The sequence below is a fragment of the Coregonus clupeaformis genome, chromosome 29 (genome assembly GCF_020615455.1).
Source record: "Coregonus clupeaformis isolate EN_2021a chromosome 29, ASM2061545v1, whole genome shotgun sequence".
In the NCBI taxonomy this organism is placed as follows: domain Eukaryota; kingdom Metazoa; phylum Chordata; class Actinopteri; order Salmoniformes; family Salmonidae; genus Coregonus; species Coregonus clupeaformis.
In genome coordinates, this window is record NC_059220.1 from 9,468,277 (window position 1) to 9,485,105 (window position 16,829).

Below are 16,829 nucleotides of genomic sequence, written 5' to 3' on the forward strand. Positions count from 1 at the left end.
GCCACCTACTGTGCGGTAGTGTGTGTTAATAATATAATAATAATATGCCATTTATGCCATTTAGCATGACTTACAGTCATGCGTGCATACATTTTTGTGTATGGGTGGTCCCGGGGATCGAACCCACTACCTTGGCGTTACAAGCACCGTGCTCTACCAGCTGAGCTACAGAAAAATAGAAAGGGGGGGAATTGCATCACCATACATTTTACATTTACATTTTAGTCATTTAGCAGACGCTCTTATCACCAACCAACATTACATCTATATACCACCATTTTAAAGATATACTACATCTCAAAACATCTTATATCTCTTCTGCAGTAAAATCTCGTACAACCAGGTACTTCTTTGCAGACGCCACCTACACTCATTAAAAAGCCCACTACTCCATTCCACTACTTTGACCCTATTTGCTCCTGCACCATGCCAACGGCCTGGGAGGACGGGAAACCACCACTCAACACACCCTGTAACTCTTCTGACGTCAAATCTCGTATACCCAAATACTTATATCTGCAGCTGCCACCACAACATCTATTTTCGATGATTTACATTCCATTTCTGCGGTACAGTTGATAACCCTTGCTATGAACGCTAAGAAGCCAACGCTAAGAAGCCAACCTTACCGAAGCATAAATCACTCATCGGCCTATCCCTCTGTGCCCAAACATATCTACTACTCACAGGGATCCTCTCAGGAGGATCCCCAGCAAAATTGTTAGGCCTACTACTGCTAGGTAGCTCTCTCCCTCCCCTCTGTCTGTCCTTGATTGCAGGAGTGAGGTCTGGTGTGCGGGAGTCAGGGTTCCAGCTGCAGCTCATTCACCATAATCACCTCAGCCTTTAAGACCCGGTCAAACTTACCACTCATCGTCAGATCATAGTCAAGACGACCATATATTTGGAACCTGACTCCTGCCTCCGCTTCACTCCTGCCACCACCATCCTGCTCTCCATTACCGGACCTCTCTTTTGGACTCACCACGGACACTAGGACATTACGGTACCACACCTGCCCTGTTCTGGATCTGTTACCCTCCCTGTACCTGGACTTGCTCTTCCCCTATATTTGGAAACCTGGACGTTGAACATTGTAAATAAACCTGTTAAAACTTCTCTGGCTTGGTGTACTTGTCTGCATTTGGGTTCTATCCAGTTAAATCATAACAGTATGATCTGACCAACATGAACCCAGCAGACAGTAGCTCGGATACCACCCCAGAGTGCACTCAAATTTGGACTGCCATAGCCAATCAGGGCATTTTACTTGGCCAACATGATACCCTGTTTAAGACGATTGCTGAGGACAGTCAGGTGCTGCTTAATCAGGTTCAATTACTCTCCAATCAAGTGTCTGCCCTTACTACCCCTTCAGCCCAGATCAGAGAGCCTTTTGTTCCTGCTCCAGAGCGCTATGACGGGAACATGGGAACCTGTGGCGATTTTTTTGACTCAATGCTCGCTAGTGTTTGAACAACAGTCCCTCACCTACGCCTCAGAAAGAGCCCGTATTGCCTACCTTATCATCTCTACTAGCGGTTCCGCTCGTGCCTGGGGATCCGCGGTATGGGAGAGTCAGTCGGACATTTGCAACGCTTACGTTGCCTTCACCACGGAGATGAGGAAGGTTTTTGACCACCCAGTACGAGGCAAGGAGGCTGCGAAACGGTTGTTTTCTCTTCGGCAGGGGGCTCGCAGTGTGGCGGAGATGGCAGTGGAGTTTCGGACTTTAGCAGCAGTGAGTGGTTGGAATGACGAGGCATTACAAGGAGTGTTCATCAATGCTTTGTCTGAGACTTTAAAAGATGAATTGGTGTCATATGATGAATCGCCTACGCTGGATAATCTTATTTCACTCACTATCAGGTTGGATAATCGGATTCGGGAGCGCCGCCGGAGAGGAGTGTTAGTTCCAAGCAACCTGTCTGTCATCAACAAACTCCTCCCTGCATCGTCCCTACGGAGAAAGCCGTGTCTTCCCGAGTCGATACGAGGAGCACTGAACCCGAAGCCATGGAGGTGGGTCGTGCACGGTTGTCCTCAGAGGAGCGTGCACGTCGTATTCAGGCTCGGGTCTGCCTGTATTGTGGAGAAGCTGGTCATTTCGTTCCTTCCTGCCCAGTTCGTCCGGGAAAAGGGCCGGCTCATCATTAATGGGAGAAGTTTTGGTGAGCCGAGCAGCGGATTCTTCCTCTTCTCCCCGCATTCTGCTCCAGGCATCCCTCCAGTGGCAGTCCCAGAATTTCTCTGTTAGTGCGCTGATTGACTCTGGTGCCGACGAAAGCTTTTTGGATAGAGAGTGGGCTCAACAAATGGATTTGGAGACTGTTCCTATGGACTGTCCGCTGCAGGCTAAGGGTCTAAATGGACAATTGTTGACCCGTATTACCCATCAGACTGTTCCTGTTTGTCTTAGAGTGTCGGGAAATCATCAGGAGAACATTCAATTCCATATTATCGACTGCCCACAGACTCCCCTGGTCCTTGGTATCCCCTGGCTCATAAGACACAATCCACACATTGATTGGGTGACAGGTAGCATTGTTTCATGGAGCACATTTTGTCATGTGAATTGTTTGTGTTCTGCTCAGACTCCTGCCAGTACTGTGCTTCAACCTCCACTGGAGTCCATGGATCTTTCTGCTGTTCCTGACGTGTATCATGACCTGGCATCCGTTTTCTGCAAACACAGAGCTACTTCTCTTCCTCCTCACCGGCCTTACGACTGCGCCATTGACCTCCAGCCAGGAGCCCCGCTCCCCAGCAGTCGCCTGTACAATCTCTCCCGGCCGGAGACGGAGGCTATGGAGAACTACATTCGGGACTCCTTGGCGGCAGGTATTATGCGTCCTTCCTCGTCACCTGTAGGAGCGGGATTCTTTTTGTTGCTAAGAAGGATAAGACCCTCAGACCCTGTATTGATTACCGTGGACTTAACAACATCACCATTAAGAACAAGTATTCTCTGCCTTTGATTAATTCTGCTTTTCCCCTCCTTCATGGTGCTACCATCTTTACGAAACTGGATCTACGAAATGCGTATCACCTGGTGCGCATTCGTAAGGATGATGAATGGAAGACTGCCTTCAACACACCCTTGGGACATTTTGAGTATCTGGTTATGCCTTTTGGGTTGTCCAATGCCCCTGCTGTTTTTCAGGCACTAGTCAATGATGTCCTTCGGGACATGTTGAATCGGTTTGTTTTTGTCTATCTGGATGATATCTTGATTTTCTCAGAGTCCTCCCAGGAACATGAACTGCATGTGCGCCAGGTGTTGCAAAGGTTGTTGGAGAACAAACTGTTTGTGAAGATGGAGAAATGTGAATTTCATGTGTCTGAGACCTCTTTTTTGGGTTACATCATAGCTCAGGGGGAGTTGCGGATGGACCCAGCTAAGATCTCTGCTGTCACGGACTGGCCAGCTCCCTCTACCCGCAAACAACTTCAACGATTCCTGGGGTTTGCGAACTTCTATAGGAGGTTCATCAAGGACTACAGCCGCATTGCGGCGCCACTCACCGCTCTCACCTCCATCTCACGACCGTTCGCTTGGAATGAAGGGGGCCGAATCAGCGTTCGAAGAACTGAAACATCGCTTCGCCTCAGCTCCCATTCTGATGCAGCCAGACCCCCGACCGCCAGTTTGTCGTGGAGGTGGATGCATCCGACACTGGGGCAGGTGCAGTGTTGTCACAACGTTCTCCTGAAGATAACAAACTGCATCCCTGTGCTTTTCTCTCAAGGAAACTTTCTCAGGCAGAGAGGAATTATGATGTTGGCAATCGTGAACTGCTCGCCGTTAAGCTGGCTCTCGAGAGTGGCGACATTGGTTGGAGGGGGCGGAACAACCCTTCATCGTTTGGACGGATCATAAGAATCTGGCTTACCTCCAGTCAGCGAAGCAGCTCAACCCCCGTCAAGCCAGGTGGGCACTATTTTTTTGGGAGATTCAATTTTTCTCTGTCTTACCGTCCTGGGTCACGCAACGTCAAGCCTGACGCCCTGTCTCGTGTTCATTCGGCTGTTGATACTGGTAGTAACCCTGAACCCATTTTGCCTCCTACCTGCAGTATTGCAGTCATCACATGTGACATCGAGGGGATTGTTAGACAGGCTCAACATCATCAAGCTGACCCTGGGAGGGGTCCTCCTAACCGGATGTTTGTCCCTGAGTCTGCTCGCTCCCAGGTACTTCAGTGGGCTCACTCGTCTCCCCTTACCTGTCACCCTGGAGTTTCGCGGACCCTTGACTTTGTGCGACGGAAGTTCTGGTGGGCCACGATGGAGGCGGACACTCGAGCCTTCATTGCTGCTTGTACGGTATGTGCACGAAGTAAAAACTCCACCCAGGCCAGCGCTGGTCATCTACGACCTCTACCTATACCCAGCCGGCCCTGGTCGCATATCGCTATGGATTTTGTCACTGGACTTCCCCCTCGTCTGGTAAGACTGTCATTCTTACGGTGATTGATCGTTTTTCTAAGTTCGCTCATTTTTTGGCCCTACCTAAACTGCCCACTGCCAGAGAGACGGCTGATATTTTGGTTGAACATGTGTTCCGCTCTCATGGTCTACCCACGGATATTGTCTCTGACAGGGGTCCCCAGTTTGTCTCCCAGGTGTGGAAAGCTTTCTGTAAAGCTTTGGGCATTACATCCAGCCTGTCCTCTGGATATCACCCCCAGACCAACGGGCAAGCCGAGAGAGCGAACCAGGAGATGGAGACCGCTCTTCGCTGTGTCACTGGGTCTAACCCTGGGTCATGGAGCTCCATGCTCCCCTGGGTGGAATATGCTCATAACACCTTGACTAACGCTTCCTCTGGTTTGTCTCCTTTTCTGTGTGCTCTGGGTTATCAACCTCCCCTGTTCCCTTCCCAAGAGAGGGAACTTGCGGTACCCTCGGTGCAGTCCCACATGCGCCGCTGCTTCAAGGTCTGGAGGAAGGCCAGGGTAGCTCTGTCCCGAGCTTCGGCGTACATGCAGAGGCAAGCCAACCGTCACCGGTCCCAGGCTCCCGGTTACTCTCCTGGTCAAGAGGTATGGCTGAAGTCACGGGACCTTCCATTGAAGGTGGAGTCTAAGAAGATGGCGCCTCGTTTTATAGGACCGTTCAAGATACTGTCTATTGTTAACCCCTGCGCGGTTAAGCTACAGCTTCCTGCCTCCCTACGGGTTCATTCCACCTTTCATGTTTCCCAGATTAAGCCTGTATCGGTTAGCCCTCTGTGCCCGCCCTCTCGTCCCCCTCCTCCGCCCAGGATCGTGGGTGGGGGTCCGGTCTACACTGTCCGGCGACTTCTGGATGTTCGCCGCCGAGGTCGTGGTTTCCAGTACCTGGTGGATTGGGAGGGTTATGGTCCCGAGGAACGTTCCTGGGTGCCCAGGAGCTTCATTGTGGATCCTGCTCTGGTCCGAGAGTTTCATAGGTTACATCCCGATAAACCCCGTCGGCCGCCAGGTGGCGTCCGTAGAGGGGGGGGTACTGTTAGGCCTACTACTGCTAGGTAGCTCTCTCCCTCCCCTCTGTCTGTCCTTGATTGCAGGAGTGAGGTCTGGTGTGCGGGAGTCAGGGTTCCAGCTGCAGCTCATTCACCATAATCACCTCAGCCTTTAAGACCCGGTCAAACTTACCACTCATCGTCAGATCATAGTCAAGACGACCATATATTTGGAACCTGACTCCTGCCTCCGCTTCACTCCTGCCACCACCATCCTGCTCTCCATTACCGGACCTCTCTTTTGGACTCACCACGGACACTAGGACATTACGGTACCACACCTGCCCTGTTCTGGATCTGTTACCCTCCCTGTACCTGGACTTGCTCTTCCCCTATATTTGGAAACCTGGACGTTGAACATTGTAAATAAACCTGTTAAAACTTCTCTGGCTTGGTGTACTTGTCTGCATTTGGGTTCTATCCAGTTAAATCATAACAAAAATGGGCACCCCTACAGTTGACACACACAACTTTATCCACCAAAACTACAGTCTTCTAGCCCATGCCCTCCTGCACACTTCCCACATCTTGGAATCTCCTTCCTACACACTGCTATGACATGACCATAAACGTTGCACCTGAAACAGCGCAGTGGATTCAGCACAAAAGCTCTAACAGGATAACTGATATATCCTAACATGACTTTGTCTGGTAGAGACTGACTCAAAACTCAAAAGGACTGACAGTCCAGTGTTGCCAACTCCTCAGTAAGGAAAGTAGCTATTGGCTGTCCTAAAAAATCAAATCAAATCAAATCAAATTTTATTGGTCACATGCGCCGAATACAACAGGTGCAGACATCACAGTGAAATGCTTACTTACAGCCCTTAACCAACAGTGCATTTATTTTTAACAAAAAAGTAAAAATAAAACAACAACAAAAAAGTGTTGAGAAAAAAAAGGCAGAAGTTAAATAAAATAACAGTAGGGAGGCTATATATACAGGGGGGTACCGTTGCAGAGTCAATGTGTGGGGGCCACCGGCTAGTTGAGGTAATATGTACATGTGGGTAGAGTTAAAGTGACTATGCATAAATAATTAACAGAGTAGCAGCAGCGTAAAAAGGATGGGGTGGGGGGGCAGTGCAAATAGTCCGGGTAGCCATGATTAGCTGTTCAGGAGTCTTATGGCTTGGGGGTAGAAGCTGTTGAGAAGTCTTTTGGACCTAGACTTGGCACTCCGGTACCGCTTGCCGTGCGGCAGCAGAGAGAACAGTCTATGACTAGGGTGGCTGGAGTCTTTTACAATTTTGAGGGCCTTCCTCTGACACCGCCTGGTATAGAGGTCCTGGATGGCATGAAGCTTGGCCCCAGTGATGTACTGGGCCGTACGCACTACCCTCTGTAGTGCCTTGCGGTCGGAGGCCAAGCAGTTGCCATACCAGGCGGTGATGCAACCAGTCAGGATGCTCTCGATGGTGCAGCTGTAGAATTTTTTGAGGATCTGAGGACCCATGCCAAATCTTTTCAGTCTCCTGAGGGGGAATAGGCTTTGTCGTGCCCTCTTCACGACTGTCTTGGTGTGTTTGGACCATGATAGTTTGTTGGTGATGTGGACACCAAGGAACTTGAAGCTCTCAACCTGTTCCACTACAGCCCAGTCGATGAGAATGGGGGCGTGCTCAGTCCTCTTTTTTTTTCTGTAGTCCACAATCATCTCCTTTGTCTTGGTCACGTTGAGGGAGAGATTGTTGTCGCTAGAAGTCACTAAATGACTACATCACCTAACTTTCATAATTGGCCATGTGCATGTAATTGTGATGGACGCTGTAGGAGAGAGGAATAACGTTGTGGGAGAGACAAAAAGTGAGTAAAAAACACACTACATTTACATCCCTCCCTGAATGTAAGCCAGGGCGGGATCAGCCAGTGGCGGCTTCCCGCATGCGCAATTCATTTGCAGTCTGGACGCGGAGGAGTGAACATCTCCTGTTCTGACTGCAGCTGGGAGGGACTGCTGTGCGAGGACTGTGCTTTGGGACGGGGGTGGGACAGGGGTGGTGACCCACGGCAGCACCCACTGCTTGTTGAGAAGAGTAAGAACGATACGTGCCAGTCTCCAAAAGTCTCCAATAAATCAAATCAAATCATTTATTGGCCACATGCGCCGAATACAACAGGTGTAGACATTACAGTGAAATGCTTACTTACAGCCCTTAACCAACAATGCATTAATTTTTTTATTAAAAATGTAAAATAAAACAACAACAAAAAAGTGTTGAGAAAAAAAGAGCAGAAGTAAAATAAAATAACAGTAGGGAGGCTATATATACAGTGGGGTACCGGTGCAGAGTCAATGTGCGGGGGCACCGGCTAGTTGAGGTAGTTGAGGTAATATGTACATGCTACTCTGTTAATAAATAATTAACAGAGTAGCAGCAGTGTAAAAAGATGGGATGGGGTGGGGGTGGGGGGGGGGGCAGTGCAACTAGTTCGGGTAGCCATGATTAGCTGTTCAGGAGTCTTATGGCTTGGGGGTAGAAGCTGTTGAGAAGTCTTTTGGACCTAGACTTGGCACTCCGGTACCGCTTGTCGTGCGATAGCAGAGAGAACAGTCTATGACTAGGGTGGCTGGAGTCTTTTACAATTTTTAGGGCCTTCCTCTCACACCGCCTGGTATAGAGGTCCTGGATGGCACGAAGCTTGGCCCCAGTGATGTACTGGGCCGTACACACTACCCTCTGTAGTGCCTTGCGGTCGGAGGCCGAGCAGTTGCCATACCAGGCGGTGATGCAACCAGTCAGGATGCTCTCGAAGGTGCAGCTGTATAATTTTTTGAGGATCTGAGGACCCATGCCAAATCTTTTCAGTCTCATGAGGGGGAATAGGTTTTGTCGTGCCCTCTTCACGAATGTCTTGGTGTGTTTGGACCATGATAGTTTGTTGGTGATGTGGACACCAATGAACTTGAAGCTCTCAACCTGTTCCACTACAGCCCTGTCGATGAGAATGGGGGCGTGCTTAGTCCTCTTTTTTTTCCTGTAGTCCACAATCATCTCCTTTGTCTTGGTCACGTTGAGGGAGTGGTTGTTATCCTGGCACCACATGGCCAGGTCTCTGACCTCCACCAAAAACAAATCGCTAGATTTGTCGCTAGTCGCTTTTTTTTGAAAATGTGTCGCTAGAGGGGTCTGAATACTCGCTAAGTTGGCAACACTGTGACAGTCACTCCTCTGTTTCACCACACTCCCCCACTGGGTATGTATCGCACCAAACGGCGGGCGTCACAAACACCAGGAATTTTCAACTTCAATTGCTCCATCTCCACACTTAACGCTACCCCAGAAATCTCTCCTTTCAATGGTGCCCTGTTCCTAAGAGCAAAGCAAGAAACAGATCTTGACACAAGTTACGTGATACGGAGCACCTGCTCCCTCTGGTCAGAAGAAACACAAACAAACATCACAAATCCACTACAGGTTACCTTCACTGATTCAACTGCACCCAACTCCTTTCTCACCCACCCTGAAACCACAAATGGATCTGCCAAAAGGCAAGAGTCCACTTGCTCCCAAAAATGTCACTCCTACTGATTCAGATTCTTTGGAAGTTATAGAAATGCATTTACTATTGTCTACATTTGATTTTGCCATGTTTATTTTATTATAGAAACCTTAATGCATAATATACTAAATTATATTATATGAGCTAAACATACAAATAAAAAATGAAAAAAATATATAAAAACATTTTCCTTACAGTATAGTTTTTAGAAAGTGCTAATCTTACGGTCCCCACTACAACAACACAAATACTTAAAGACGTCATTTTGTCCTTAAAACATTTAAATGAAATACTGTAGAATTCCATTCAGTCCTATGGAGGACTGCTTTTCTGAGGAGTGACGATATGGTGTGGAGCGTAATGAGAAGGCTGATGTGGTGGCTAAGAGTGCTGTGAGGAGAGAGGGGGTAGATATTCAGGTCCCGCTGGGCTGCAGGGAAGTCAAGTCCGGGCAAAAGGGCTCGATCTTTGGCAAAGGGAGTGGGTTGCTAGTAGTAAGGGGAGGCAATTTTATCGCGTGCACTGGTCAGTAAAGGAAGAGGTGGGGAGTATGGGATGTAGGAGAGAGGAAGTTGTGTGGAGTAGACTACAGTGGAGCATTTATTGATATTTTGTGAACTGTATGATGTAGATAGGGAGAGATTGTGTGAAAGGCTTAGAGAGGCTGGTCGGGGTTGAGGTTTGGGTGATGTAGTGGGGGGAGGAAAGAGGTGGAGGAAGTGGTGTCTAGGGCTCTATTTCACGTTTTAAGAGGAACAGGACTAATGAAGAGAATGGAATGTATGTAGGCCGTGACTGGCCTCACACTCCAGTACAGTAGGTGGCGGTGTATAAAGTAAAAAAATTTGGATGTGATCCGCCAACCCAATCCCGAAGAAGAAGAAGAAGAACGAAAGAAAGAAAGAAAACAGACAGTTTGTTTTGATTTTCTTCCGGGTTGGAAATCTAGCCGCCAAATTGAAGTGACCCAATGGGCATGTGTTATTAAGAGTTAAATATATCTAATGTACTTAATAACTTAATGCACGCGTCATTAGTGTTTTATTTTGGCATTCACTTACGCGTATCCAACATTGTTCAGTCTTTGCTGACAACTTTCAAAACGACCCTAGTTAGCTAAAGTTAGCTAGCTCACACGGGAGGGCGCAATGGAAGAGGCGAGAAAAGGTAGAGTTAGATAACGTTATAACTGTGTTTGCATTATCAAGAGTTTGTACACATGTGTATAATTTACCTTGCTGGTTGGTTATAATTTATTATCCAACCTTTTTATATCCCCAGATGTTTTGGGGCACTTGAACATGTTGGAAATGGAGGCGAACAACTTGGCATTGAAGCAGCAGAGTAGTCGCGAGGATGAGCTGAATGCAACACTGCAAGCACTCCTCAATAAAAGAGACCAGTTAAAAGTTGAAATAAAGGCAAATACGGTAAGCTAGCTAGATCGTTTCTGAGATCACTTATACTGATATCATATTACCTGGCAGTAGCTATCATTTATTATCTGAATAAATGGAAGCTTACTAATAGGTGGAGGTGTTGTTATAGAATGTTAAAAAATGTACATAACTGTTTGATACTATTTAAAACCAAGGTTAACACAGGTTGCAGGTGAATATGATAAGTCAATGTCTGGTCGTAGGCTGCTGCTCAGAGCTTACAGTAGTTCAACATGATGCATTGTTTTCTAGTCTCTCCAGAAGATGAGATCTCTACTGGACCAAACAGGTGTTCCACGTGAGAGGGACGAGGATGTTGATGACCTGGAAGATGGCTCAGAGAACTCAGAACTTCTACTGTTGATGGCCACACACACACAACTGAAGGACCTGCTTCATGCTCACCATCTTATAGGTAGGTACCTATAACCCAAACATGTTCAACAATCTCTGTGTCTCTCTCTGTGTGTGTTTTATATCAACTCTTTAGATAATATCACTAACCATCCATCCACTCCTTTGTTGACTTTCTCAGGTGGGTATGATGTCCTCCAGACTCGTAAAGGTAAAGGAGTGTGTGTCTCGTTGGCCACTGCATACGAAGGCGTCTACCTTGAGACATATAACCTGGAGATGGACCTGGGGTCTAACCTGAGGATCTGTCGGCATAACATCCCTCCGTTCATCCCCCTGGAGATGCTGGTGGCGCAGGGCAACATGCAGACAGACATCAGGGCTTTCCTGGACACCCTCAGCCAGTATCTCAATGCCTACGCTGGCCGCAAGCAGCAGCTACTCCTCACCAAGGTACAAGCGTATCAGAGTACCAGGGCACCAGCCATCCACATTGATATCTGAAATTGAATATTCAGCCATTTTCATATATTATACATGCAGATCTAAAAATACGCTGTTATTGTCTGCTCAAAGTAAAGAGTGGTGTAAGAACATAGTATCAGAAACCTTTGTTGTCATAGCTGTACACCGCATGTTAGATGGCTACATTATGCTTGCTCTGAAGGTTCATACTATAGACGAAATGTCTAGACCAGTCTTGTGCCTTGTTCTCTGTCTGCTTCCAGGAGATCCATAGCTCTGTTCAGGTGGCGGAGAGTAATGCTCTCTGTACCATACTGGTGCTGATGTTCACTATAGCAGGAGAGAAGGCCGGGGCTGCACTGTGTACACTGCAGTATGCTGACCACACACAATGCCTGCCCACCCGGGTCAACATAGAGTCTGAAGGTAGAACCCATAAACACCAACTGGATACATAATATGAACCTTTGAGTGTACCGGAGCGTCGATAATATTAACCTTTGAGTGTACCGGAGCGCCCATAATATTAACCTTTTGAGTGTAAAGGAGTGTACCGGAGCGTCGATAATATTAAAGCTGCAATATGTAACTTTTTGGGCGACCCGTCCAAAATCGCATAGAAATGTGAGTTATAGATCTGTCATTCTCATTGAAATCAGGTTTTGTACACTACCTTCAAACAGCTGAAAATACAATATTTTTGGTTATGGAAAATGTTTTTATTTTACAGCAGTTTAGATTGTACAATGATTCTCAACACTACACTTGCTTGTTTTGTCACGTAAACTGAAATGAGGCGAACTATTATAATTTTTGCAACCAGGAAATGGCAGAGCGATTTCTGTATAGTGCATCTTTAACCTTTGAGTACCGGAGTGTCGATAATATTAACCTTTGACCGTACCGAGCAATACTTATCTTTTCTAATCTATGGCTCTTGTTAAAGGATGTAAAAAAATATATATACACTACCGGTAAAACGTTTTTAACTACTACTCATTCAAGGGTTTTTCTTAATTTTTACTATTTTCTACATTGTAGAATAATAGTTAAGACATCAAAACTATGAAATAACACATGGAATCATGTAGTAACCCCAAAAAATATTTGAGATTCTTTCAAGTAGCCACCTTTTGCCTTGATGACAGCTTTGCACACGCATGGCATTCTCTCAACCAGCTTCACCTGGAATGTTTTTCTAACAGTCTTGAAGGAGTTCCCACGTATGCTGAGCACTTGTTGGCTGCTTTTCCTTCACTCTGCGGTCCGACTCATCCCAAACCATCTCAATTGGGTTGAGGTCGGGGGATTGTGGAGGCCAGGTCATCTGATGCAGTATTCCATCACTCTCCTTCTTGGTAAAATAGCCCTTACACAGCCTGGAGGTGTGTTGGGTCATTGTCCTGTTAAAAAAAAAATGATAGTCCCACTAAGCCCAAACCAGATGGGATGGTGTATCGCTGCAGAATGCTGTGGTAGCCATGCTGGTTAAGTGTGCCTTGAATTCTAAATAAATCACAGACAGTGTCACCAGCAAAGCACCCCCACACCATAATACCTCCTCCTCCGTGCTTCACGGTGGGAAATACACATGCGGAGATCATCCGTTCACCCACACCACGTCTCACAAAAACACAGCGGTTGGAACCAAAAGTCTCCAATTTGGACTTAAGACCAAAGGACAAATTTCCACCGGTCTAATGTCCATTGCTCGTGTTTCTTGGCCCAAGCAGGCCTCTTCTTCCTATTGGTGTCCTTTAGTAGTGGTTTATTTGCAGCAATTCGACCATGAAGGCCTGATTCACTCAGTCTCCTCTGAACAGTTGATGTTGAGATGTGTTTGTTACTTGAACTCTGTGAAGCATTTCTTTGGGCTGCAATTTCTGAAGCTGGTAACTCTAATGAACTTATCCTCTGCAGCAGAGGTAACTCTGGGTCTTCCATTCCTGTGGCGGTCCTCATGAGAGCCAGTTTCATCATAGCGCTTGATGGTTTTTGCGACTGAACTTGAAGAAACTTTCAAAGTTCTTGAAACGTTCCGTATTGACTGACCTTCATGTCTTAAATTATTGATGGACTGTCGTTTGTCTTTGCTTATTTGAGCTATTCTTGCCGTAATATGGACTTGAAATGCATGAAGCTGGTTGAATGCCAAGAGTGTGCAAAGCTGTCATCAAGGCAAAGGGTGGCTATTTGAAGAATCTCACATATAAAATATATTTTGATTTGTTTAACACTTTTTTGGGTTACTACATGATTCCATATGTGTTATTTCATAGTTTTGATGTCTTCACTATTATTCTACAATGTAGAAAATAGTAAAAATAAAGAAAAACTCTTGAATGAGTAGGTGTTCTAAATCTTTTGACCGGTAGTGTGTATATATACAGTGCCTTCAGAAAGTATTCATACCCCTTGACTTATTCTACATTTTGTTCTGTTCCAGCCTGAATTCAAAATGAAATTGATTTTTTTTTTATCTCACCCATGCACACACAATACGCCATAATGACAAAGTTGCCCATTTATTCTTTTCAAAATTCTTCAAGCTCTGTCAAATTGGTTGTTGATCATTGCTTGACAACCTTTTTCAGGTCTTGCCATAGATTTTCAAGGAGATTTAAGTCAAAACTGTAACTCGGCCACTATGTTCTTGGTAAGCAGGCAACTTATTATGTGACTTTTTAAACAAAAATTTCTCCTGAACTTATTTAAGCCATAACAAAGGGATTGAATACTTATTAACTCAAGACATTTCAGCTTTTCATTTTTAAATAATTTGTAACAATTTCTAAAAACATAATTCCACTTTGACATTATGAGGTATTGTGTGTAGGCTAGTAACAAAAATGTAATCCATTTTAAATGCAGGCTGTAACACCAAAATTGAGAAAGTCAAGGGGTGTGAATACTTTCTGAAGGTACTGTCTATACAGTGCATTTGGAAAGTATTCAGACCCCTTGACTTTTTCCAAATTTTGTTATGTTACGGCCTTATTCTGAAATGGATTAAATTGTTTTTTCCCCCTCGTCAATCTACACACAATACCCCATAATAACAAAGCAAAAACAGGTTTGTATACATTTTTGCAAATTTATAAAAAAAAATGGAGCTGAAATATCACATTTACATAAGTATTCAGACCCTTTACTCATTACTTTTTTGAAGCACCTTTGGCAGCGATTACAGCCTCGTCTTCTTGGGTATGACGCTACAAGCATGGCACACCTGTATTTGGGGAGTTTCTCCCATTCTTCTCTGCAGATCCTCTCAAGCTCTGTCAGGTTGGATTGGGAGCGTCACTGCACAGCTATTTTCAGTTCTCTCCAGAGATGTTCGATCGGGTTCAAGTCCGGGCTCTGGCTGGGCCGCTCTTTGCTCTGTTCATCTTTCCCTCGATCCTGACTAGTCTCCCAGTCCCTGCTGCTGAAAAACATCCACACAGCATGATGCTGCCACCACCATGCTTCACCATAGGGATGGTGCAATGTTTCTTCCAGACGTGACGCTTGGCATTCAGGCCAAAGAGTTCAATCTTGGTTTCATCAGACCAGGGAATCTTCTTTATCATGGTCTGAGAGTCCTTTAGGTGCCTTTTGGCAAACTCCAAGCGGCTGCCATGTGCCTTTTACTGAGGAGTGGCTTCCGTCTGGCAACTCTACCATAAAGACCTGATTGGTGGAGTGCTACAGAGATGGTTGTCCTTCTGTCCATTGTCAACTGTGGGACCTTATATAGGCAGGTGTGTGCCTTTCCAAATCATGTCCAATCAATTGTATTTACCACAGGTGGACTCAATCAAGTTGTAGGAACATCTTAAGAATGATCAATGGAAACCGGATGCACCTGAGCTCCATTTTGAGTCTCATAGCAAAGGGTCTGAATACTTATGTAAATAAGGTATTTGTTTTTTTATGTTTTATACATTTGGGGTATTGTGTGTAGATTGATGAGGACACATTTTTATTTAATCAATTTTAGAATAAGGCTGTAACGTAACAAAATGTGGAAAAGTCGAGGGGTCTGAATACTTTCCGAATGCACTGTGTATGTGTATATATGTATATATATATATATATATATATATATATATATATATATATATATATATATATATATATATATATATATATATATATTCTATATATATACACACACACACAGTGAGGGAAACAAGTATTTGATCCCCTGCTGATTTTGTGTGTATATATATATATATATATAATGCATGAGGATGTTATTTTTATCCATGCACAAGTCAGTTTCTTCGGTAACGTGTTTGTGTGTGTATAGACGCTGCTCTGGCCGGTTCTCCACAATGGAAGAAGAACCACGCCCTACTCCTGGAGACTCCATTACACACAGCCTTGGTGACCATGAAGAAGACTGGCAGTATCGCTTAGTCTGAACACAGTATGCTGTAAATACACTCAAGACTGAACAGTTGTTTATGTCAATGTATTACGTTTCTTTTACGTTTCTTTTTATACTAATTTCATTGTCAGTCACTATCTACCCCCCCCAACAATTTGTCGGGGCATGGACTGTACAAGGTATTGAAAGTGTTCCACAGGGATGCTGGCCCATGTTGACTCCAATGCTTCCCACAGTTGTGTCAAGTTGTCTGGATGTCCTTTGGGTGGTGGACCATTCTTGATACACATGGGAAACTGTTGTGTGAAAAACCCAGCAGTGTTGCAGTTCTTGACACAAACTGGTGTGCCTGTCACCTACTACCATACCCCATTCAAAGACACTTAAATATTTTGTCTTGCCCATTCACCCTCTGAATGGCACACATACACAATCCATGTCTCAATTGTCTTAAGGCTTAAAAAATCATCTTTAACTTGTCTCCTCCCCTTTATTTACACTGATTTGAAGTGGATTTAACAAGTGACTTCCATAAGGGATCATAGCTTTCACCTGGTCAGTCTATGTCATGGAAAGAGCAGGTGTTATTCATGTTTTGTACACTCAGTGTATATATTTTTGAGTTAATGTACTTGCCATTCCCTTACGCTTATTCAACATTGTTTGCACATGTATATATTTTTGTTAATAAAAAAGAAAAGTACCCATTTTACTCTAGTTTGACAACCCTGTTTGCAATATAATGACAATAATACAGTATGTTGCTAAGCTGAATTGGTATTGTCTTGATTTATTTGACTGCATCAGTTAACTAAAAGCAGTGGTACTATTCCCCTGATGGTCTACATTTACAGTCCTTCAAAAGTGGATAATTACTTCACAAAGGTTACTAGGAAACCAAATAGTCTACATGAAACACGATATGAAGATCAGGTTTCTCAAGAAAATTGTATACCGTCTTTTCATCTGACCTGTGAAAGCAAGACTTCTGTCATAGGGTTGTTTTGGTTTCCATTTGCTCACTATAAGTGTTGTCAAGTGTTTTCAGAAAGGTGTTTATTTTCTGGCTTAGCATATCCCGCTGACATTGTTTGAGTCTCTCCTTCTCTCCTCTAGCATATTGCTGTTGGCTGGCCAGCTCCTTTTCTGAGATGCAGTCGATAGTGGACATTTGCCTCAGCTGCAT

General features: G+C 45.1%; 1 protein-coding gene across 1 annotated transcript; it reads left to right on the forward strand.

Annotated features, from left to right (window-relative positions):
- The first annotated feature begins 9,919 nt into the window (after nt 1-9,919).
- Nucleotides 9,920-15,726, forward strand: cenpo (centromere protein O). Its single transcript, XM_041854607.1, has 6 exons — nt 9,920-10,177; nt 10,292-10,440; nt 10,702-10,864; nt 10,985-11,256; nt 11,532-11,694; nt 15,563-15,726. The coding sequence occupies exons 1-6, from the start codon at nt 10,159-10,161 to the stop codon at nt 15,670-15,672; spliced, it is 876 nt and encodes a 291-aa protein (XP_041710541.1). The 5' UTR covers nt 9,920-10,158; the 3' UTR covers nt 15,673-15,726.
- The last annotated feature ends 1,103 nt before the right edge of the window (nt 15,727-16,829 follow it).